The 24,234-nt window shown below is 42.1% G+C and overlaps 1 protein-coding gene across 2 annotated transcripts in view; it reads right to left on the minus strand.

The window, feature by feature from the left end:
- The window catches only part of Galphas (G protein alpha s subunit), a 123,505-nt gene that overhangs the window by 59,074 nt on the left and 40,197 nt on the right, over positions 1-24,234 (minus strand). For both annotated transcript variants that reach the window (XM_071686222.1, XM_071686223.1), the window contains one exon: positions 18,251-18,468. In XM_071686222.1, the coding sequence (XP_071542323.1) occupies positions 18,251-18,468 (218 nt within the window). The remainder of the gene's footprint in view (positions 1-18,250; positions 18,469-24,234) is intronic.

Below are 24,234 nucleotides of genomic sequence, written 5' to 3' on the forward strand. Positions count from 1 at the left end.
TTGCCCCTCTTTCCAAAACTCTTGCATTCACCTCCCTAATAACCCCATCCATAAACAAATTAAATAACCATGGAGACATCACACACGCCTGCTGCAAACCTACATTCACTGAGAACCAATCACTTTCCTCTCTTCCTACACGTACACATGCCTTACATCCTCGATAAAAACTTTTCACTGCGTCTAACAACTTGCCTCCCACACCATATATTCTTAATACCTTCCACAGAGCATCTCTATCAACTCTATCATATGCCTTCTCCAGATCCATAAATGCTACATACAAATCCATTTGCTTTTCTAAGTATTTCTCATATACATTCTTCAAAGCAAACACCTGATCCACACATCCTCTACCACTTCTGAAACCACACTGCTCTTCCCCAATCTGATGCTCTGTACATGCCTTCACCCTCTCAATCAATACCCTCCCATATAATTTCCCAAGAATACTCAACAAACTTATACCTCTGTAATTTGAGCACTCACTCTTACTCCCTTTGCCTTTGTACAATGGCACTATGCAGGCATTCCGCCAGTCCTCAGGCACCTCACCATGAGTCATACATACATTAAATAACCTTACCAACCAGTCAACAATACAGTCACCCCCTTTTTTAATAAATTCCACTGAAATACCATCTAAACCCGCTGCCTTGCTGGCTTTCATCTTCCACAAAGCTTTTACTACCTCTTCTCTGTTTACCAAATCATTCTCCCTAACCCTCTCACTTTGCACACCACCTCGACCAAAACACCCTATATCTGCCACTCAATCATCAAAAACATTCAACAAACCTTCAAATACTCACTCCATCTCCTTCTCACATCACCACTAATTGTTATCACCTCCCCATTAGCGCCCTTCACTGATGTTCCCATTTGTTCCCTTGTCTTATGCACTTTATTTACCTTCTTCCAAAACATCTTTTTATTGTCCCTAAAATCTAATGATACTCTCTCACCCCAACTCTCATTTGCCCTCTTTTTTGCCTCTTGCACCTTTCTCTTGACCTCTTGCCTCTTTCTTTTATACATCTCCCACTCATTTGCATTATTTCCCTGCAAAAATCGTCCAAATGCCTCTCTTTTCTCTTTCACTAATAACCTTACTTCTTCATCCCACCACTCGCTACCCTTTCTAATCTGTCCACCTCCCACGCTTCTCATGCCACAAGCATCTTTTGCACAAGCCATCACTGCTTCGCCAAATACATCCCATTCCTCCCCCACTCCCCTTACGTCCTTTGTTCTCACCTTTTTCCATTCTGTACTCAGTCTCTCCTGGTATTTCCTCACACAAGTCTCCTTCCCAAGCTCACTTACTCTCACCACTCTCTTTATTGAATATATATACATATATATACATACCACTCATACACATACATATACATAAACATATTATTTTATCATTATTTTGCTTTGTCGCTGTCTCCCGCGTTTGCGAGGTAGCGCAAGGAAACAGACGAAAGAAATGGCCCAACCCACCCCCATACACAAATGTATATACATACACGTCCACACACGCAAATATACATACCTATACATCTCAATGTACACATATATATACACACACAGACACGTACATATATACCCATGCACACAATTCACACTGTCTGCCTTTATTCATACCCATCGCCACCTCGCCACACATGGAATACCATCTCCCTCCCCCCTCATGTGTGCGAGGTAGCACTAGGAAAAGACAACAAAGGCCCCATTCGTTCACACTCAGTCTCTAGCTGTCATACAATAATGCCCGAAACCACAGCTCCCTTCCCACATCCAGGCCCCACACAACTTTCCATGGTTTACCCCAGACGCTTCACATGCCCTGATTCAATCCACTGACAGCACCTCAACCCCGGTATACCACATCGATCCAATTCACTCTATTCCTTGCCCTCCTTTCACCCTCCTGCATGTTCAGGCCCCGATCACTCAAAATCTTTTTCACTCCATCTTTCCACCTCCAATTTGGTCTCCCTCTTCTCCTCGTTCCCTCCACCTCCGACACATATATCCTCTTGGTCAATCTTTCCTCACTCATTCTCTCCATGTGCCCAAACCATTTCAAAACACTCTCTTCTGCTCTCTCAACCACGCTCTTTTTATTTCCACACATCTCTCTTACCCTTACGTTACTTACTCGATCAAACCACCTCACACCACACATTGTCCTCAAACATCTCATTTCCAGCACATCCACCCTCCTGCGCACAACTCTATCCATAGCCCAAGCCTCGCAACCATACAACATTGTTGGAACCACTATTCCTTCAAACATACCCATTTTTGCTTTCCGAGATAATGTTCTCGATTTCCACACATTCTTCAAGGCTCCCAGGATTTTTGCCCCCTCCCCCACCCTATGATTCACTTCCGCTTCCATGGTTCCATCCACTGCCAGATCCACTCCCAGATATCTAAAACACTTTACTTCCTCCAGTTTTTCTCCATTCAAACTTACCTCCCAATTGACTTGACCCTCAACCCTACTGTACCTAATAACCTTGCTCTTATTCACATTTACTCTTAACTTTCTTCTTTCACACACTTTACCAAACTCAGTCACCAGCTTCTGCAGTTTCTCACATGAACATATATATACACATAAACAGCCACATACAAATACCCATGTACATATTCATAATCGCTTGCCTTCATTCTTTCCTGGCACCACCCCACCTCACAAGAAACAGCATCGCCAATCCCTTTGTCAGCAAGTTAGCACCAGAAAAAGACAAAGGCCACATTTGTTCACACTCAGTCTCTAGCTGTAATGTATAATGCACCAAAACCACAGCTCCCTTTCCACATCCCGGCCCCACAAAGCTTTCCATGGTTTACCCCAGATGCTTCACATGCTCTGGTTCAATCCACTGACAGCACGTACACCCCGGTATACCACATCATTCCAATTCACTCTATTCCTTGCAAGCCTTTCACCCTCCTGCATGTTCAGGCCCTGATTGCTCAAATTCTTTTTCACTCCATCTTTCCACCTCCAATTTGGTCTCCTACTTCTCCTAGTTCCCTCCACCTCTGACACATATATACTTTTTGTCAATCTTTCCTCGCTCATTCTCTCAATGTGACCAAACCATTTCAATACACCCTCTTCTGCTCTCTCAACCACACTCTTCTTTTTACTACACATCTCTCTTACCCTTTCATTACTTACTCGATCAAACCACCTCACACCACATATTGTCCTCAAACATCTCATTCCCAACACATCCACCCTCCTCTGCAGAACTCTATCTATAGCCCACACCTCGTAACCATATAAAATCGTTGGAACCACTATTCCTTCAAACATACCCATTTTTGCTTTCCAAGATAATGTTCTCACCTTCCACAAATATATTATCATTTATTCATTAGTGCCATTGTACAAAGGCAAAGGGGATAAGAGTGAGTGCTCAAATTACAGAGGTATACGTTTGTTGAGTATTCCTGGTAAATTATATGGGAGGGTATTGATTGAGAGGGTGAAGGCATGTACAGAGCATCAGACTGGGGAAGAGCAGTGTGGTTTCAGAAGTGGTAGAGGATGTGTGGATCAGGTGTTTGCTTTGAAGAATGTATGTGAGAAATACTTAGAAAAGCAAATGGATTTGTATGTAGCATTTATGGATCTGGAGAAGGCATATGATAGAGTTGATAGAGATGCTCTGTGGAAGGTATTAAGAATATATGGTGTGGGAGGAAAGTTGTTAGAAGCAGTGAAAAGTTTTTATCGAGGATGTAAGGCATGTGTGCGTGTAGGAAGAGAGGAAAGTGATTGGTTCTCAGTGAATGTAGGTTTGCGGCAGGGGTGTGTGATGTCTCCATGGTTGTTTAATTTGTTTATGGATGGGGTTGTTAGGGAGGTAAATGCAAGAGTTTTGGAAAGAGGGGCAAGTATGAAGTCTGTTGGGGATGAGAGAGCTTGGGAAGTGAGTCAGTTGTTGTTCGCTGATGATACAGCGCTGGTGGCTGATTCATGTGAGAAACTGCAGAAGCTGGTGACTGAGTTTGGAAAAGTGTGTGGAAGAAGAAAGTTAAGAGTAAATGTGAATAAGAGCAAGGTTATTAGGTACAGTAGGGTTGAGGGTCAAGTCAATTGGGAGGTGAGTTTGAATGGAGAAAAACTGGAGGAAGTGAAGTGTTTTAGATATCTGGGAGTGGATCTGGCAGTGGATGGAACCATGGAAGCGGAAGTGGATCATAGGGTGGGGGAGGGGGCGAAAATCCTGGGGGCCTTGAAGAATGTGTGGAAGTCGAGAACATTATCTCGGAAAGCAAAAATGGGTATGTTTGAAGGAATAGTGGTTCCAACAATGTTGTATGGTTGCGAGGTGTGGGCTATGGATAGAGTTGTGCGCAGGAGGATGGATGTGCTGGAAATGAGATGTTTGAGGACAATGTGTGGTGTGAGGTGGTTTGATCGAGTAAGTAACGTAAGGGTAAGAGAGATGTGTGGAAATAAAAAGAGTGTGGTTGAGAGAGCAGAAGAGGGTGTTTTGAAATGGTTTGGGCACATGGAGAGAATGAGTGAGGAAAGATTGACCAAGAGGATATATGTGTCGGAGGTGGAGGGAACAAGGAGAAGAGGGAGACCAAATTGGAGGTGGAAAGATGGAGTGAAAAAGATTTTGTGCGATCGGGGCCTGAACATGCAGGAGGGTGAAAGGAGGGCAAGGAATAGAGTGAATTGGAGCGATGTGGTATACCGGGGTTGACGTGCTGTCAGTGGATTGAAGCAAGGCATGTGAAGCGTCTGGGGTAAACCATGGAAAGCTGTGTAGGTATGTATATTTGCGTGTGTGGACGTATGTATATACATGTGTATGGTGGGGGGGTTGGGCCATTTCTTTCGTCTGTTTCCTTGCGCTACCTCGCAAACGCGGGAGACAGCGACAAAGTATAATAAAATAAATAAAATATAAATATTATTCATTAAACTTAATCACAGTCTCCCGCATTAGCAAGGCAGCGCAAGGAAACAGACGAAAGAATGGCCCAACCCACCCATATACACATGTATATACATAAACACCCACACTCGCACATACATATACATACCTATACATTTCAACGTATACATATATATACATGCATAGACGTATAAATACTCATGTACATATTCATACTTGTTGCCTTCATTCATTCCTGTCACCACCCCGCCATTTGGGCCTGAACATACAGGAGGGTGAAAGGCGTGAAAGGAATAAAGTGAATTGAAAACAATGAGGTATACCGGGGTGACATGCTGTCAATGGATTGAACCAGGGCATGTGCAGCGTCTGGGGTAAACCATGGAAGGCTTTGTGAGGCCTGGATGTGGAAAGGGAGCTGTGGTTTTGGTGCATCACATATGACAGCTAGAGACTTGAGTGTGAATGAATAATAATCATTCATTTTATATCTACTCAATATACTTAATCGGTTTCCCACGTCATCGAGGTAGAGCCAAGAAACATACAAAGAATGGCACTTCCACTCATATACACATAAATATACATATATACCAACATTTGTACATATACATACATACAGATATCAACATATACATATACATACATATATACACATGTACATATTCACACTTGTTTGCCTTAATCCACTCCTGTTACTAGCCTGCCCCACAGGAAACAGCATTGCTACCCCCACTTCGGCAAGGCAGAACCAGGAAAAACAGACAAAAAAGCCACATTCGTTCACACTCAGTATAAAGTAATTTTACATGTTTGTGTGCTGTGTCCAGCACTAACAGAGTAGCGTTAGGAACAGTATGTCAAAGTGATATCCTGGAAAATAACATAGCAACATGCATTAGTATCCTATTAAAATCTTGAAATTGGCAACATGCATTAGTATCCTATGAAAATCTTGAAAAAGTTTAAATGAACCACAAACCTTGTTATACAAATATGAATAGGAATTCTGTCATCACCTTGGGTCAGCCATGAAACAAATGATGTTGCCCCTTACTCTCCCTGGTTCAATATATTACCAGTAAAGGCATATTTTGTGTCTTCCAAAGACCTATGACACCTTTTATGCTTGTTCTTGTACTCATATCTGACAATGTTATGACTTCAACAATACATCCTTTTCGGCAGATGACTTCAAGATTACTACATCAATAATGTTGTATAAAGATGTTATCAACTTGCAAATATAAATTGGGCGAATATTTCAGAGGGCCAATAAAAACATGGTGTTTATTACAAACACATCAACTTCCGCCACAAAAAGAAGAAATCAAGTTACATGCAGAGTATAAGTAAAAAAAAAACAAGCTGAATCATAACACAAGAGCATCAAAGATGATTTCCAATGACCTCAACTTAAGAAAGAGAGAAAGTGTTGAATTTGGAGAATGTTTAAAACCATGAAAGCATTATAAAGACCCTTTAAAACAAGACCAATACCAAAACTATTCAAAGAAATTGCTCCATCCAGATTCGAATATTGCGTGTGCTTACATCACCACATAGAAGATAAGAAACTGCTGACCTAGAAAATGTCTAAAGATGTTACTGCCCAAATCAATTCAGTAAAGCATTTTAATTCATAGGATATGTTAAAAGCTCTTCAGATGTCATTGATGGAGAGCAAAAATGTGATATAAATCATGTCATACACAGAGAAAATACAAAAAGGCCTAGCACCTAACATTCATTCAGGAGTTGGGCAATTCAGATCCACTGAAAAGCAAATGCTTTAAAAAGTATCATGGAAAACATTGTATGTGTCAGAGGCCCAAGTCTGTTTAGCCAACTACCAGCAAACATACTAAACATCATGAGAAGACCTTTAGATTTCTCCAACCAAAACTTAGATAAATACCTCTAAGACCAGCCAAGTGTATAGAATTCACAAAAATGAGGGTTGCAGCATCCAACAGCATGGTCCATCAAGCCTTTACCAGGGAAGCTTGGTCACAGACTGATCTGTGGGGAAGAGGACAGCCCCCAGAATGATCATAAGGTATGTATAAGGTGAGGTACATTACTCCAGTATAGGTGTACTCTAAAACCTCTCAAGTATTTGATACCATAAACCTTTCTCCGTGGCATGTTTCAGTGCATTACACATGACAGTTAAGAGAATGGATATGAGCGAAAGCAGCCTTTCTTCATCTGTTCCTGGAGCTACCTCACCAATGCAGGGAACAATGATTAGGTATGAAAAAATATCTATTTTGTATAACTTGCAGTCCAGATCACCTAATATCCGTGTGTCAGCATTACAGGATCAGAAAAAGACCCAAGGATTTAAGAGCTTATGCCTCAATTCATGTGTCAACCAAATACTAAGGAAGCAAGTTGGAGGGTGCCTACCAAGGGAAAATTTTTGATATTCTTCTTAGGACCATTCATACATCGAAACTCAATAGGGCTCAGACTGTCTAGGTCACAGAACCCTAGATATTGCTGATGCACTGCCTGATTTTTGCTCAAGATCATCTCATAACCCTCAGCATCAGCATGGGAAGCACAGACAAACCCCAAGGACTAAGGTTCCCATGAACAAACAGGTGTACCAATAGATATCTGGGAGTGGATTTGGCAGCAGATGGAACCATGGAAGTGGAAGTGAGTCACAGGGTAAGAGAGATGTGTAGTAATAAAAAGAGTGTGGTTGAGAGAGCAGAAGAGGGTGTTTTGAAATGGTTTGGTCACATGGAGAGAATGAGTGAGGAAAGATTGACCAAGAGGATATATGTGTCAGAGGTGGAGGGAACAAGGAGAAGTGGGAGACCAAATTGGAGGTGGAAAGATGGAGTGAAAAAGATTTTGAGTGATCGTAGCCTGAACATACAGGAGGGTGAAAGGCGTGTAAGAAATAAGAGTGAATTGGAACGATGCGGTATACCGGGGTCGACATGCTGTCAATGGATTCAACCAGGGCATGTGAAGCATCTGGGGTAAACCATGGAAAGTTCTGTGGGGCCTGGATGTGGAAAGGGAGCTGTAGTTTCGGTGAATTATTACATGACAGCTAGAGACTGAGTGTGGACGAATGTGGCCTTTGGTTTTTTCCTAGCGATACCTCGCACACATGAGGGGGGAGGGGGTTGTTATTTCATGTGTGGCAGGGTGGCGATGGGAATGAATAAAGGCAGACTTTATGAATTATGTACATGTGTATATATGTATATGTGTGTGTGTGTGTATACATATGTATACGTTGAGATGTATAGGTATGTATATTAGCGTGTGTGGACGTGTATGTATATACATGTGTATGTGGGTGGTGTGGGCCATTCTTTCGTCTGTTTCCTTGCGCTACCTTGCTAACGCGGGAGACAGTGACAAAGCAAAATAAATAAATAAATAAATAAATCGGTCTGCTAATCTTCATCTGCAAACTTTTCACAGCATCACAGCTCTACACCAAATAGTGTTTTATTGTACAGTACTAGCACTTTTATTTTCATTCAGTTGAAAAATGTGTAGTATCAAGAAATCCAATCTGACAACGTTAAAAGTATTGAACTGGTAATACTGCAAAAATTGCTCAACAGCTGCCAAAACTGCTCCTTCTGCACCTCCCGCCCACTAAGAATATAGATTTTGTATGTTTTAAGCCTTTCATCTATTTGAAAAGCTAACAAAATTGTTCTCTTTGCACCACTTGCTATCTACTTACATTAGATTTGCATGTGTTTTAGCACTTTCTTCTGACTGAGCAGCCTCCATGACAGTAACATTCACAAGATAAATAGAGAAGACTGATGAGATCAATAGAACTTTTGACTGAGATGTAAGACTGCAAAAATAAATACATACACAATAAATGGTATGTACTCTATATCTCTGGCTTTGTCACTGAATCATATCAAATCTCTTTGCTGCTTCCGATAGAGTATTTTTCTCTTTACTTTCGATAAGAATCAACAACCTCACTTACCTAATAACTTATTTCTTCCCCTCTGTTCTGGGCCACAGGAGAATACCACTGCTCGAGGGCATCTAGACACACTGCTGTTCTAAGGCATCTAGAACAAACCCATTAGACCTTTGTTTTTAATACTTTATTTTCTTTCCTCTGAACAAGTACCTCCTGACTTCCATCACCTTATACTGATAATCATCGTCATATCTTTATGTATGTGAGGCATGGGCTATAGATAGAGTTGTGCGGAGGAGGGTGGATGTGCTGGAAATGAGATGATTGAGGACAATATATGGTGTGAGGTGGTTTGATCGAGTAAATAATGAAAGGGTAAGAGAGATGTGTGGTAATAAAGAGTGTGGTTGAGAGAGCAGAAGAGGGTGTTTTGAAATGGTTTGGTCACATGGAGAGAATGAGTGAGGAAAGATTGACAAAAGAGGATATATGTGTCAGAAGTGGAGGGAACGAGAAGTGGGAGACCAAATTGGAGGTGGAAAGATGAAGTGAACAAGATTTTGAGTGATCAGGGCCTGAACATGCAGGAGGGTGAAAGGCGTGCAAGGAATAGTGAATTGGAACGATGTGGTATACTGGGGTCAACGTGCTGTCAATGGATTGAACCAGGGCATGTGAAGCGTCTGGGGTAAACCATGGAAAGTTTTGTGGGGCCTGGATGTGGAAAGGGAGCTATGGTTTCGGTGCATTATACATGACAGCTACAGACTGAGTGTGAATGAATGTGGCCTTTGTTGTCTTTTCCTAGCGCTACCTCGCACACATGCGGGGGGAGAGGGTTGTCATTTCATGTGTGGCGGGATGGCAACGGGAATGAATAAGGGCAGACAGTATGAATTATGTACATGTGTATATATGTATTGTTGGAACCACTAACAATACTGCAATAGTGGTTCCAACAATGTTGTATGGTTGCGAGGTGTGGGCTATGGATAGAGTTGTGCGCAGGAGGATGGATGTGCTGGAAATGAGATGTTTGAGGACAATGTGTGGTGTGAGGTGGTTTGATCGAGTAAGTAATGTAAGGGTAAGAGAGATGTGTGGAAATAAAAAGAGCGTGGTTGAGAGAGCAGAAGAGGGTGTTTTGAAATGGTTTGGGCACATGGAGAGAATGAGTGAGGAAAGATTGACCAAGAGGATATATGTGTCGGAGGTGGAGGGAACGAGGAGAAGAGGGAGACCAAATTGGAGGTGGAAAGATGGAGTGAAAAAGATTTTGTGTGATCGGGGCCTGAACATGCAGGAGGGTGAAAGGAGGGCAAGGAATAGAGTGAATTGGAGCGATGTGGTGTACCAGGGTTGACGTGCTGTCAGTGGATTGAATCGGGGCATGTGAAGCATCTGGGGTAAACCATGGAAAGCTGTGTAGGTATGTATATTTGCGTGTGTGGACGTATGTATATACATGTGTATGGGGGTGGGTTGGGCCATTTCTTTCGTCTGTTTCCTTGCGCTACCTCGCAAACGCGGGAGACAGCGGCAAAAAAAAAAAAAAAGTATATATGTATATGTCTGTGTGTGTATATATATGCATACGTTGAGATGTATAGGTATGTATATGTGCTTGTAAGGACGTATATGTATATACATATGTATGTGGGTGGGTTGGGCCATTCTTTCGTCTGTTTCCTTACGCTACCTCGTCGATGCGGGAAACAGCAACAAAGTATAATAAATAAATAAATAAAAGAAATATGTTTATGTACCACTTTATGACACCCTTCATAACTTTTGAACTGATTTACGGTTTCTTTTATTCCTCATTGTGTTAACTTTTGGTTTTGCATTAAGACAATTCCCATAACTTCTTCAAACATCTCTCCTATTCTGGTTCCTCTATCATCTCTGTCTCCTCCAAGTAGGTCTTGTTATGTATGATTGACTGGTCTTGTATATTTCTTTATTGGAGTCCAAACCAGACTGCAGTCAAATTTGAAACAAAACTTTAAAACAGTGTTTTGCCTTGTTCATTTTCTTTTTTTTTTTTTTTTATACTTTGTCGCTGTCTCCCGCGTTTGCGAGGTAGCGCAAGGAAACAGACGAAGGAAATGGCCCAACCCCCCCCATACACATGTACATACACACGTCCACACACACAAATATACATACCTACACAGCTTTCCATGGTTTACCCCGGACGCTTCACATGCCTTGATTCAATCCACTGACAGCACGTCAACCCCTGTATACCACATCGCTCCAATTCACTCTATTCCTTGCCCTCCTTTCACCCTCCTGCATGTTCAGGCCCCGATCACACAAAATCTTTTTCACTCCATCTTTCCACCTCCAATTTGGTCTCCCTCTTCTCCTCTTGGTCAATCTTTCCTCACTCATTCTCTCCATGTGCCCAAACCATTTTAAAACACCCTCTTCTGCTCTCTCAACCACGCTCTTTTTATTTCCACACATCTCTCTTACCCTTACGTTACTTACTCGATCAAACCACCTCACACCACACATTGTCCTCAAACATCTCATTTCCAGCACATCCATCCTCCTGCGCACAACTCTATCCATAGCCCACGCCTCGCAACCATACAACATTGTTGGAACTACTATTCCTTCAAACATACCCATTTTTGCTTTCCGGGATAATGTTCTCAACTTCCACACATTTTTCAAGGCTCCCAAAATTTTCGCCCCCTCCCCCACCCTATGATCCACTTCCGCTTCCATGGTTCCATCCACTGACAGATCCACTCCCAGATATCTAAAACACTTCACTTCCTCCAGTTTTTCACCATTCAAACTCACCTCCCAATTGACTTGACCCTCAACCCTACTGTACCTAATAACCTTGCTCTTATTCACATTTACTCTTAACTTTCTTCTTCCACACACTTTACCAAACTCCGTCACCAGCTTCTGCAGTTTCTCACATGAATCCGCCACCAGCGCTGTATCATCAGCGAACAACAACTGACTCACTTCCCAAGCTCTCTCATCCCCAACAGACTTCATACTTGCCCCTCTTTCCAAGACTCTTGCATTTACCTCCCTAACAACCCCATCCATAAACAAATTAAACAACCATGGAGACATCACACACCCCTGCCGCAAACCTACATTCACTGAGAACCAATCACTTTCCTCTCTTCCTACACGTACACATGCCTTACATCCTCGATAAAAACTTTTCACTGCTTCTAACAACTTGCCTCCCACACCATATATTCTTAATACCTTCCACAGAGCATCTCTATCAACTCTATCATATGCCTTCTCCAGATCCATAAATGCTACATACAAATCCATTTGCTTTTCTAAGTATTTCTCACATACATTCTTCAAAGCAAACACCTGATCCACACATCCTCTACCACTTCTGAAACCACACTGCTCTTCCCCAATCTGATGCTCTGTACATGCCTTCACCCTCTCAATCAATACCCTCCCATATAATTTACCAGGAATACTCAACAAACTTATACCTCTGTAATTTGAGCACTCACTCTTATCGCCTTTGCCTTTGTACAATGGCACTATGCACGCATTCCGCCAATCCTCAGGCACCTCACCATGAGTCATACATACATTAAATAACCTTACCAACCAGTCAACAATACAGTCACCCCCTTTTTTAATAAATTCCACAGCAATACCATCCAAACCTGCTGCCTTGCCGGCTTTCATCTTCCGCAAAGCTTTTACTACCTCTTCTCTGTTTACCAAATCATTTTCCCTAACCCTCTCACTTTGCACACCACCTCGACCCAAACACCCTATATCTGCCACTCTGTCATCAGACACATTCAACAAACCTTCAAAATACTCATTCCATCTCCTTACCAACCAGTCAACAATACAGTCACCCCCTTTTTTAATAAATTCCACAGCAATACCATCCAAACCTGCTGCCTTGCCGGCTTTCATCTTCCGCAAAGCTTTTACTACCTCTTCTCTGTTTACCAAATCATTTTCCCTAACTCTCTCACTTTGCACACCACCTCGACCCAAACACCCTATATCTGCCACTCTGTCATCAGACACATTCAACAAACCTTCAAAATACTCATTCCATCTCCTTACCAACCAGTCAACAATACAGTCACCCCCTTTTTTAATAAATTCCACAGCAATACCATCCAAACCTGCTGCCTTGCCGGCTTTCATCTTCCGCAAAGCTTTTACTACCTCTTCTCTGTTTACCAAATCATTTTCCCTAACCCTCTCACTTTGCACACCACCTCGACCCAAACATCCTATATCTGCCACTCTGTCATCAGACACATTCAACAAACCTTCAAAATACTCATTCCATCTCCTTCTCACATCACCACTACTTGTTATCACCACCCCATTTACGCCCTTCACTGAAGTTCCCATTTGCTCCCTTGTCTTACGCACCCTATTTACCTCCTTCCACATCTTTTTATTCTCCCTAAAATTTACTGATAGTCTCTCACCCCAACTCTCATTTGCCCTTTTTTTCACCTCTTGCACCTTTCTCTTGACCTCCTGTCTCTTTCTTTTATACATCTCCCACTCAATTGCATTTTTTCCCTGCAAAAATCGTCCAAATGCCTCTCTCTTCTCTTTCACTAATACTCTTACTTCTTCATCCCACCACTCACTACCCTTTCTAAACAGCCCACCTCCCACTCTTCTCATGCCACAAGCATCTTTTGCGCAATCCATCACTGATTCCCTAAATACATCCCATTCCTCCCCCACTCCCCTTACTTCCATTGTTCTCACCTTTTTCCATTCTGTACACAGTCTCTCCTGATACTTCTTCACACAGGTCTCCTTCCCAAGCTCACTTACTCTCACCACCTTCTTCACCCCAACATTCACTCTTCTTTTCTGAAAACCCATACTAATCTTCACCTTAGCCTCCACAAGATAATGATCAGACATCCCTCCAGTTGCACCTCTCAGCACATTGACATCCAAAAGTCTCTCTTTCGCACGCCTGTCAATTAACACGTAATCCAATAATGCTCTCTGGCCATCTCTCCTACTTACATAAGTATACTTATGTATATCTCGCTTTTTAAACCAGGTATTCCCAATCATCAGTCCTTTTTCAGCACATAAATCTACAAGCTCTTCACCATTTCCATTTACAACACTGAACACCCCATGCATACCAATTATTCCCTCAACTGCCACATTACTCACCTTTGCATTCAAATCACCCATCACTATAACCCGGTCTCGTGCATCAAAACCGCTAACACACTCATTTAGCTGCTCCCAAAACACTTGCCTCTCATGATCTTTCTTCTCATGCCCAGGTGCATATGCACCAATAATCACCCACCTCTCTCCATCAACTTTCAATTTTACCCATATTAATCGAGAATTTACTTTCTTACATTCTATCACATACTCCCACAACTCCTGTTTCAGGAGTATTGCTACTCCTTCCCTTGCTCTTGTCCTCTCACTAACCCCTGACTTCACTCCCCAGACATTTCCAAACCACTCTTCCCCTTTACCCTTGAGCTTCGTTTCACTCAGAGCCAAAACATCCAGGTTCCTTTCCTCAAACATACTACCTATCTCTCCTTTTTTCACATCTTGGTTACATCCACACACATTTAGGCACCCCACTCTGAGCCTTCGAGGAGGATGAGCACTCCCCGCGTGACTCCTTCTTCTGTTTCCCATTTTAGAAAGTTAATACAAGGAGGGGAGGATTTCCGGCCCCCCGCTCCCGTCCCCTCTAGTCGCTTTCTACGACACGCGAGGAATATGTGGGAAGTATTCTTTCACCCCTATCCCCAGGGATAATATACATATATATATACACACACACACACACACACACACATACATATATATACATATGAAAAATGTAAGAAACAATTTAGAAAACAAACTTTTAGCTTGAAATGAATGAAAAAATGAACGTCACATAATGGTTCAACCTCTGGCTATGGAAAAGGAAATGTACAATTTATTCACACAAACGTCAATAGCAGTTCTCATCAATTTCACCACTGAATCAATAAGCTTCAATGTCTAAGCTACATTTTTCTCCAACTTCACTATTTTCTTGTCAAAACACCATGCATGAAAACTATCACTCCAGTAACACAACTATAAACATTTACTTCCCCTTTAAAAAGTTCTGGGGAAGTCTGTCTCGATACACTGCGGCGAGGCGACGCGACGCTGACACAATCACTGTCACAATATCACTTCTGCCTCCTTCCAAGCGTTGTTTCAGGGAATAATTCCGGGTTGCTGAAGTGCCGCATAGGCTGGCACGATAGCCCGGGCCACATCGAAGACGTTATGAGCCCGGCCGTTGTCCACAGATTCGAACGCAGCGTCGAGTCTCCTGGGATCTCTCATACCCTCGTCGAGCGCGCGGTACACCCGCGTGTAGTTGTCATTGTCCCTGAGGTTGTAGACGCCACCGTAGCTCTAGCGTAAACGCTCCTTGTCTCCTTGTCTTGAACTCGCCTCTCACGATCATGCTCCATCTTGAACTCGCCTCTTACGCGCATGCTATCTGTATCTCTGGTTCGTGTCCCCATCGGGAACTCCCTCCAGTGGGTGACCATGCCAAAAGTCCGTCCATAACTGTTGAATTCCATGTACCATCAAAGTCCTCCATCACTCAAGCATTGCCTTGTTCATATGTACTGAAAAGTTTATTCCTTGCTTTCCAGTTTAACTTCTCTGTTGTTTCTAAAATGTCTATTTCTAATTCTCTTTCTTGACTCAGGCAGTGTTACTGGTCTTTAATTCATCTTCTCAGGTAATTCTACCAAAATCAATGGATCTTACAAGCAAAAATCAGCAACACTCATGAGAACACAGTAAATCTTGAAATGACTGACAATAGTGGCTTTTGGTTACACTAAAATCTACTTCACTTTATCTTGTCACTGCTACACTTTCATAAAGTACAAAAATTAGTTGCAATTGTAAACTTCCCAAGGTAAGCCACTCTTTAATATTATTGGTTCTCTTTACTTTTTTCTTTTCTTTCAAACTATTCGCCATTTCCCACATTAGCGAGGTAGCGTTAAGAACAGAGAACTGGGCCTTTGAGGGAATATCCTCACCTGGCCCCCTTCTCTGTTCCTTCTTTTGGAAAATAAAAAAAAAAAAAAATATGAGAGGGGAGGATTTCCAGCCCCCCACTCCCTCCCCTTTTAGTCACCTTCTACGACACGCAGGGAATACGTGGGAAGTATTCTTTCTCCCCTATCCCCAGGGATAGGGTTCTCTTTACATAAACACAATAAATGAAGTAGAATAACTGAAACTGGCAACTCTCAAGTACATGCATGATGAATCTGGGAAAATTCTACTCCCAAGCCCTGTTCAACTCCCTAAGTGCCCCTGAATGGTGGTATACTTGCCTAATACCTCTAAATTGTCCAAATACAAATATGCCTCCATCAGAGGTTTGTTGGAAGAGACTCAGAGCTCCCAATTAATGCTAATCTGGTTTATTTCTCTCCACCTTATTTTCATTCTTTTCAGTATGTTTCCTTAAGCCCTGAAATTCTGCCTGGTCTCCATCTTCTGACCTGTTTTAAATGATGTGTGGCTTGTGTTTAGTTTAAAAAGAAAAAAATAAAAATAGTGGGTTTCCTAACCAGCAAAAATTGCAAGTGGTACTCAATGTCATCTGTTCAAATACCCCTCAGTATTGCTTTTTATTTTTCCATCAGATTTATTCTTTCTCCCAAAAATTCTCTTGATCTAAAAGCAGTCCAGTCCCCTCACTCCTTGAGTATTCTTCTCTCTGCCTACTTGGCAAAGTAGGTATCTTCCTTCTGAATCCAAAGTAATCTTGAAATTCCTAGAGAAGTGCTGGTGTTAATGACACTTAGCTGCCTACCTGCTAGTGTGTGTGTGTGTGTGTGTGTGTGTGTGTGTGTGTGTGTGTGTGTGTGTGTGTGTGTGTCCTGTACTTATTTGTACTGTAAGGGGAGGGAGTTTTACACTCACGGGATCCTATCTCTTCAACATTATCTACTATCACACAACTTCTTAAATTCATGAGTGGTGTCTGCATTAACAATGTTCTCAAGTCATTCAGTTCCATTCATCCACCACTATCATACTATAAAAGTGTGTGTGTGTGAGATTACTATTTGTGTTATGGGGAGAGTTTAACATTCATGTTGCCCCATCAAATAATCCTGTATGTATGTAACATGTCTTTCACTCCTATGCACACACACGCACACACACACACCAGTCTATGCCAGGTACCCAATTATCGACTAGCCCAAGGGGAGGTTGAACATCTTGCTTGGGTGTAGGCTCATCGTCTTGCCCAGGATTTGAACCTATGTGGTGTCCACACTGGGCTGGCCTGTGTTTACTCATGGTCAGCAACACTAACCACAACACGGAAGCCTGTGTGTATGTGTGTGTGTGATTACCTATTTGTAGAGTACTGGAGGAGAGTTCTGCACTCATGGGGACACACCTCCTACACTTTCTAGGCTATCATGTACCTTTTCCAACCTATGCAAATTGCCGACATTCACTGCCTCACTGGTTAGTTTATTCCTAACTTCAACCACCTGAACACACACACACTTGTGTGTGTGTGTGTGTGTGCGTGTGCAAATTAATAAGACACAACTTGCTTCTTAAAATGTGGCACTTGTTTCTTATTTCAAACCATGAGAAAGAAGACAACTGCTATGAACCCTCCTCAGGTCCATTTTCCATGATGCTTCTGCTCCATGAACCATGATACTTCTGCTCAGTGAGTATTACCTTTAGTCAGTGACTCCCTAGATTTTCTCATGTATGGTCACCACACCTTGCACTTCCCGAAGGAATCACCACAACTTACACTTATCAAAAAGGATCACTACCAGTCACTAGGGATCACTACAGCTTCTACAAACTGAAATATCAAGCTTTGCAAATCACTGAAAGCAGCCTCTTACTGGTATAAAACTCCTATATTTGATTTTAATACTGAAACATGCATCTCATCCAAGAGCCAGCCTGACTTAGCACATACAACATGTCTACAGCAAATCACTATAGTGTTTGGAATAAAAATGGTAAAATACATCAGTCAGAACTCACTACATGGCAATGTATGGAATGGCATTGATACAATAAGTTAGTTCAAATTTGCTACTTGGCAGTGAATGGGATGAAAGTAGTACAATGAGTGAGCCATGATTTACTAACAGGTACAGTGTTCGAGGTAGTAATACAACAAACGAGTCATGATTTAAAACTTGGCATTGCGTATGGGAAGGTACAATGACCAGGTCAGTACAAACAACATAGCACTGAGTATAGTATGGTAAAGTACAGGTACACTAAGCAAGTAAGGACCAACTACTTGGCACAGTGAATGGAATGGAAATGATAAAATATGTCTGTCAGTACTCACTACTTGGCACAGTCTATGAGCTGGTACTCATTGGCTCGCTCATAGCATGCCTGTATTCCCTTGTCCTCCCACAGTATCTCAGTATGCTCATAGAATTCCTCCGGGTAGTCGAAGTCCTTCTGTGAAGCCACGTCCTGGATGTAGTCAACACGGAACTGGTGGGCGGGGTTTTCTAGCGCTATTGGGGGCGACAAGGTGGACATACTGCCGGTGATGGTCTGCAGGAGGAGAGAGAGCACAAGAGGGTCAGCCATCTGGCTTGGTATACTGCTGTTCTACTGCCTTCTTACCCAAGCAAACCAGCCTCTACTGCATTACCTTACTTTCTACTGGGAATCATGTGACTTGTCAGGGCTTCCAACCCACCCAATTAGCTGGGGTAGAATGACTTACCTAGAGCTATGGTGCATTACCTTAACTCTCTACCTGGATACTGCAGATCTGTCCTTAACAAAGCTTGACCAATAAGTGTCATATGATGCCTGAGGATTGCCTCCTCAATCAATTTATTCCATAAACACACCTGTAAATTTCAAGAGGTAGATACGATCAAAATCTATTTACAAAATAAAGTATAATGAAAATTTTCAATTATAATGTAACCTTTCCTTTAATAAACCATACAGGAAGAGGAAATTTAGTTTTCTTGTCATATTCCTCTTTAGTCAGGTGATAACACCCAAACAAACTTCCACCCTATGCCTGATGGAAATGATATAAACAGTAGAAAGGACAGTGAAGAAGGGTGTGAAGGAGGGAGGAATACCTACCTAAAATTACCTATGATGAAATTTTTCCATGATAGCAGGCCTAGCACGAAGCAGTTGTCACAAGTCTTGCTTGATGAATAAAATATTCTTCTCACTTACCACCTCCACTATAAAATTGCTTATTCTTGGTTAATCTGGGAGAGATTTCTGGTTCATCTTGGAGTGATTTCAACCACATGTCAAGGATTCTTTTAAATGTTTCTGTAGAAGTTCCAAGCTTTTTCTTACCTCTACTGCAAGTATACTAAACAGTCATTCAAGCTTCCTTATTAGGCTGTTGTATTTTTTTTTTTTTTTTGCCGCTGTCTCCCGTGTTTGCAAGGTAGCGCATGGAAACAGACGAAAGAAATGGCCCAACCCACCCCCATACACGTGTATATACATACACGTCCACACACGCAAATATACATACCTACACAGCTTTCCATGGTTTACCCCAGACGCTTCACATGCCCTGATTCAATCCACTGACAGCACCTCAACCCCGGTATACAACATCGATCCAATTCACTCTATTCCTTGCCCTCCTTTCACCCTCCTGCATGTTCAGACCCCGATCACACAAAATCTTTTTCAATCCATCTTTCCACCTCCAATTTCGTCTCCCACTTCTCCTCGTTCCCTCCACCTCCGACACATATCCTCTTGGTCAATCTTTCCTCACTCATTCTCTCCATGTGCCCAAACCATTTCAAAACACCCTCATCTGCTCTCTCAACCACGCTCTTTTCATTTCCACACATCTCTCTTACCCTTACGTTACTTACTCGATCAAGCCACCTCACACCACATATTGTCCTCAAACATCTCATTTCCAGCACATCCACCCTCCTGCGCACAACTCTATCCATAGCCCACACCTCGCAACCATACAACATTGTTGGAACCACTATTCCTTCAAACATACCCAGTTTTGCTTTCCGAGATAATGTTCTCGACTTCCAAACATTCTTCAAGGCTCCCAGGATTTTCGCCCCCTCCCCCACCCTATGATTCACTTCCGCTTCCATGGTTCCATCCGCTGCCAGATCCACTCCCAGATATCTAAAACACTTTACTTCCTCCAGTTTTTCTCCATTCAAACTTACCTCCCAATTGACTTGACCCTCAACCCTACTGTACCTAATAACCTTGCTCTTATTCACATCTACTCTTAACTTTCTTCTTTCACACACTTTACCAAACTCAGTCACCAGCTTCTGCACTTTCTCACATGAATCAGCCACCAGCACTGTATCATCAGCGAACAACAACTGATTCACTTCCCAAGCTCTCTCATCCACAACAGACTTCATACTTGCCCCTCTTTCCAAAACTCTTGCATTCACCTCCTTAACAACCCATCCATAAACAAATTAAACAACCATGGAGACATCACACACCCCTGCCGCAAACCTACATTCACTGAGAACCAATCACTTTCCTCTCTTCCTACACGTACACATGCCTTACATCCTCAATAAAAACTTTTCACCGCATCTAACAACTTTCCTCCCACACCATATATTCTTAATACCTTCCACAGAGCATTTCTATCCACTCTTATCATATGCCTTCTCCAGATCCATAAATGCTACATACAAATCCATTTGCTTTTCTAAGTATTTCTCACATACATTCTTCAAAGCAAACACTTGATCCACACATCCTCTACCACTTCTGAAACCACACTGCTCTTCCCCAATCTGATGCTCTGTACATGCTTTCACCCTCTCAATCAATACCCTCCCATATAATTTACCAGGAATACTCAACAAACTTATACCTCTGAAATTTGAGCACTCACTCTTATCCCCTTTGCCTTTGTACAATGGCTGTTGTATATTATATCTTATTCATTTTTGGATATGGTCTGAGGTATTCTTGAGGATTCAATAACTGTATCTTCCTCCGAGAGGCTTTCAGGTTTTTAATACTTTCTTTTATACCTTCAATCTGTTGTCATACCAAGATTATCATGTGTCTTTCACTTCTATGCTACTATGTTGCAGTTCTTTCAGCTTTTGATGGTAGCTCGTATGTTCCAAACATTCAAATTTGCATGTGAAGTTCTTCAGATTTGTCTCCAATTTGTTTATTTCTACTTGTAATGTTATATTTATATTCATTTATTATACTTTGTCGCTGTCTCCCGCATTTGCGAGGTAGCGCAAGGAAACAGACGAAAGAAATGGCCCAACCCCCCCCCCATACACATGTATATACATACGTCCACACACGCAAATATACATACCTACACAGCTTTCCATGGTTTACCCCAGACGCTTCACATGCCTTGATTCAATCCACTGACAGCACGTCAACCCCGGTATACCACATCGCTCCAATTCACTCTATTCCTTGCCCTCCTTTCACCCTCCTGCATGTTCAGGCCCCGATCACACAAAATCTTTTTCACTCCATCTTTCCACCTCCAATTTGGTCTCCCTCTTCTCCTCGTTCCCTCCACCTCCGACACATATATCCTCTTGGTCAATCTTTCCTCACTCATTCTCTCCATGTGCCCAAACCACTTCAAAACACCCTCTTCTGCTCTCTCAACCACGCTCTTTTTATTTCCACACATCTCTCTTACCCTTACGTTACTCACTCGATCAAACCACCTCACACCACACATTGTCCTCAAACATCTCATTTCCAGCACATCCATCCTCCTGCGCACAACTCTATCCATAGCCCACGCCTCGCAACCATACAACATTGTTGGAACCACTATTCCTTCAAACATACCCATTTTTGCTTTCCGAGATAATGTTCTCGACTTCCACACATTCTTCAAGGCCCCCAGAATTTTCGCCCCCTCCCCCACCCTATGATCCACTTCCGCTTCCATGGTTCCATCCACTGCCAGATCCACTCCCAGATATCTAAAACACTTCACTTCCTCCACTTTTTCTCCATTCAAACTCACCTCCCAATTGACTTGACCCTCAACCCTACTGTACCTAATAACCTTGCTCTTATTCACATTTACTCTTAACTTTCTTCTTCCACACACTTTACCAAACTCAGTCACCAGCTTCTACAGTTTCTCACATGAATCAGCCACCAGCACTGTATCATCAGCGAACAACAACTGACTCACTTCCCAAGCTCTCTCATCCCCAACAGACTTCATACTTGCCCCTCTTTCCAAAACTCTTGCATTTACCTCCCTAACAACCCAATCCATAAACAAATTAAACAACCATGGAGACATCACACACCCCTGCCGCAAACCTACATTCACTGAGAACCAATCACTTTCCTCTCTTCCTACACGTACACATGCCTTACATCCTCAATAAAAACTTTCCACTGCTTCTAACAACTTTCCTCCCACACCATATATTCTTAATACCTTCCACAGAGCGTCTCTATCAACTCTATCATATGCCTTCTCCAGATCCATAAATGCTACATACAAATCCATTTGCTTTTCTAAGTATTTCTCACATACATTCTTCAAAGCAAACACCTGATCCACACATCCTCTACCACTTCTGAAACCACACTGCTCTTCCCCAATCTGATGCTCTGTACATGCCTTCACCCTCTCAATCAATACCCTCCCATATAATTTACCAAGAATACTCAACAAACTTATACCTCTGTAATTTGAGCACTCACTCTTATCCCCTTTGCCTTTGTACAATGGCACTATGCACGCATTCCGCCAATCCTCAGGCACCTCACCATGAGTCATACATACATTAAATAACCTTACCAACCAGTCAACAATACAGTCACCCCTTTTTTAATAAATTCCACTGCAATACCATCCAAACCTGCTGCCTTGCTGGCTTTCATCTTCCGCAAAGCTTTCACTACCTCTTCTCTGTTTACCAAATCATTTTCCCTAACCCTCTCACTTTGCACACCACCTCGACCAAAACACCCTATATCTGCCACTCTATCATCAAACACATTCAACAAACCTTCAAAATACTCACTCCATCTCCTTCTCACATCACCACTACTTGTTTTTAACCTTGTAATGTTGATGGCCATAAAACATAGCAGTATTAATATAGCTTCTTATATATTCAACAAACATCCTCATTGATATGTTTCTGTACCTTGAAGAAAAAGCTCTTAGAATTATACCACTCACCCACTCATCACTTGACTCAGTAGTCTTGCCTTCTTGCTAACTTATCTGAAATGTATTTTCTCATTCATTATCATATCCAATTTTTTATTGTATCTTCCCTTTCTATCACTCTCTCTGTTAAGTCAATGATATGGTACCATCAATGTATACGTACTTATTCCATAACTCATTTTCTCAAATTCATGTTCATTACATTCCATCTGTAAATAATGTCAAAGTCTCTCTGGATATCCTTTTGATCAATTTCTGATCCAATCATTCTGCTTACTATGGTGTAATCAGCACAACTCCTTACTATGCTTTCCTTTATTTCGCTTTCAATGTCCGATATCCTTATCATAAAGAGTACTGTGGTACCTCAGATATACCATCTTACTACTCAGATATGATTTTGTTCGTTTCCATGACCCTTATCTCACCCTTAATATTTTTTATGACTGTCTCTAGCTAAATTCTCTAGTTTACTTATTCAAATGCTTTAGCAAAATCAGGAAAAATGATGGCTTTTCTTTTCCCTTTGATTACATTCTCATACGCATGTCATTTTTTATTATACTTTGTCGATGTCTCCCGCGTTTGCGAGGTAGCGCAAGGAAACAGACGAAAGAAATGGCCCAACCCCCCCCCCATACACATGTATATACATACGTCCACCCACGCAAATATACATACCTACACAGCTTTCCATGGTTTACCCCAGACGCTTCACATGCCCTGATTCAATCCACTGACAGCACGTCAACCCCGGTATACCACATCGCTCCAATTCACTCTATTCCTTGCCCTCCTTTCACCCTCCTGCATGTTCAGGCCCCGATCACACAAAATCTTTTTCACTCCATCTTTCCACCTCCAATTTGGTCTCCCTCTTCTCCTCTTTCCTCCACCTCCGACACATATATCCTCTTGGTCAATCTTTCCTCACTCATTCTCTCCATGTGCCCAAACCACTTCAAAACACCCTCTTCTGCTCTCTCAACCACGCTCTTTTTATTTCCACACATCTCTCTTACCCTTACGTTACTCACTCGATCAAACCACCTCACACCACACATTGTCCTCAAACATCTCATTTCCAGCACATCCATCCTCCTGCGCACAACTCTATCCATAGCCCACGC

Source organism: Panulirus ornatus, chromosome 42 (assembly GCF_036320965.1).
Source record: "Panulirus ornatus isolate Po-2019 chromosome 42, ASM3632096v1, whole genome shotgun sequence".
Classification (NCBI taxonomy): domain Eukaryota; kingdom Metazoa; phylum Arthropoda; class Malacostraca; order Decapoda; family Palinuridae; genus Panulirus; species Panulirus ornatus.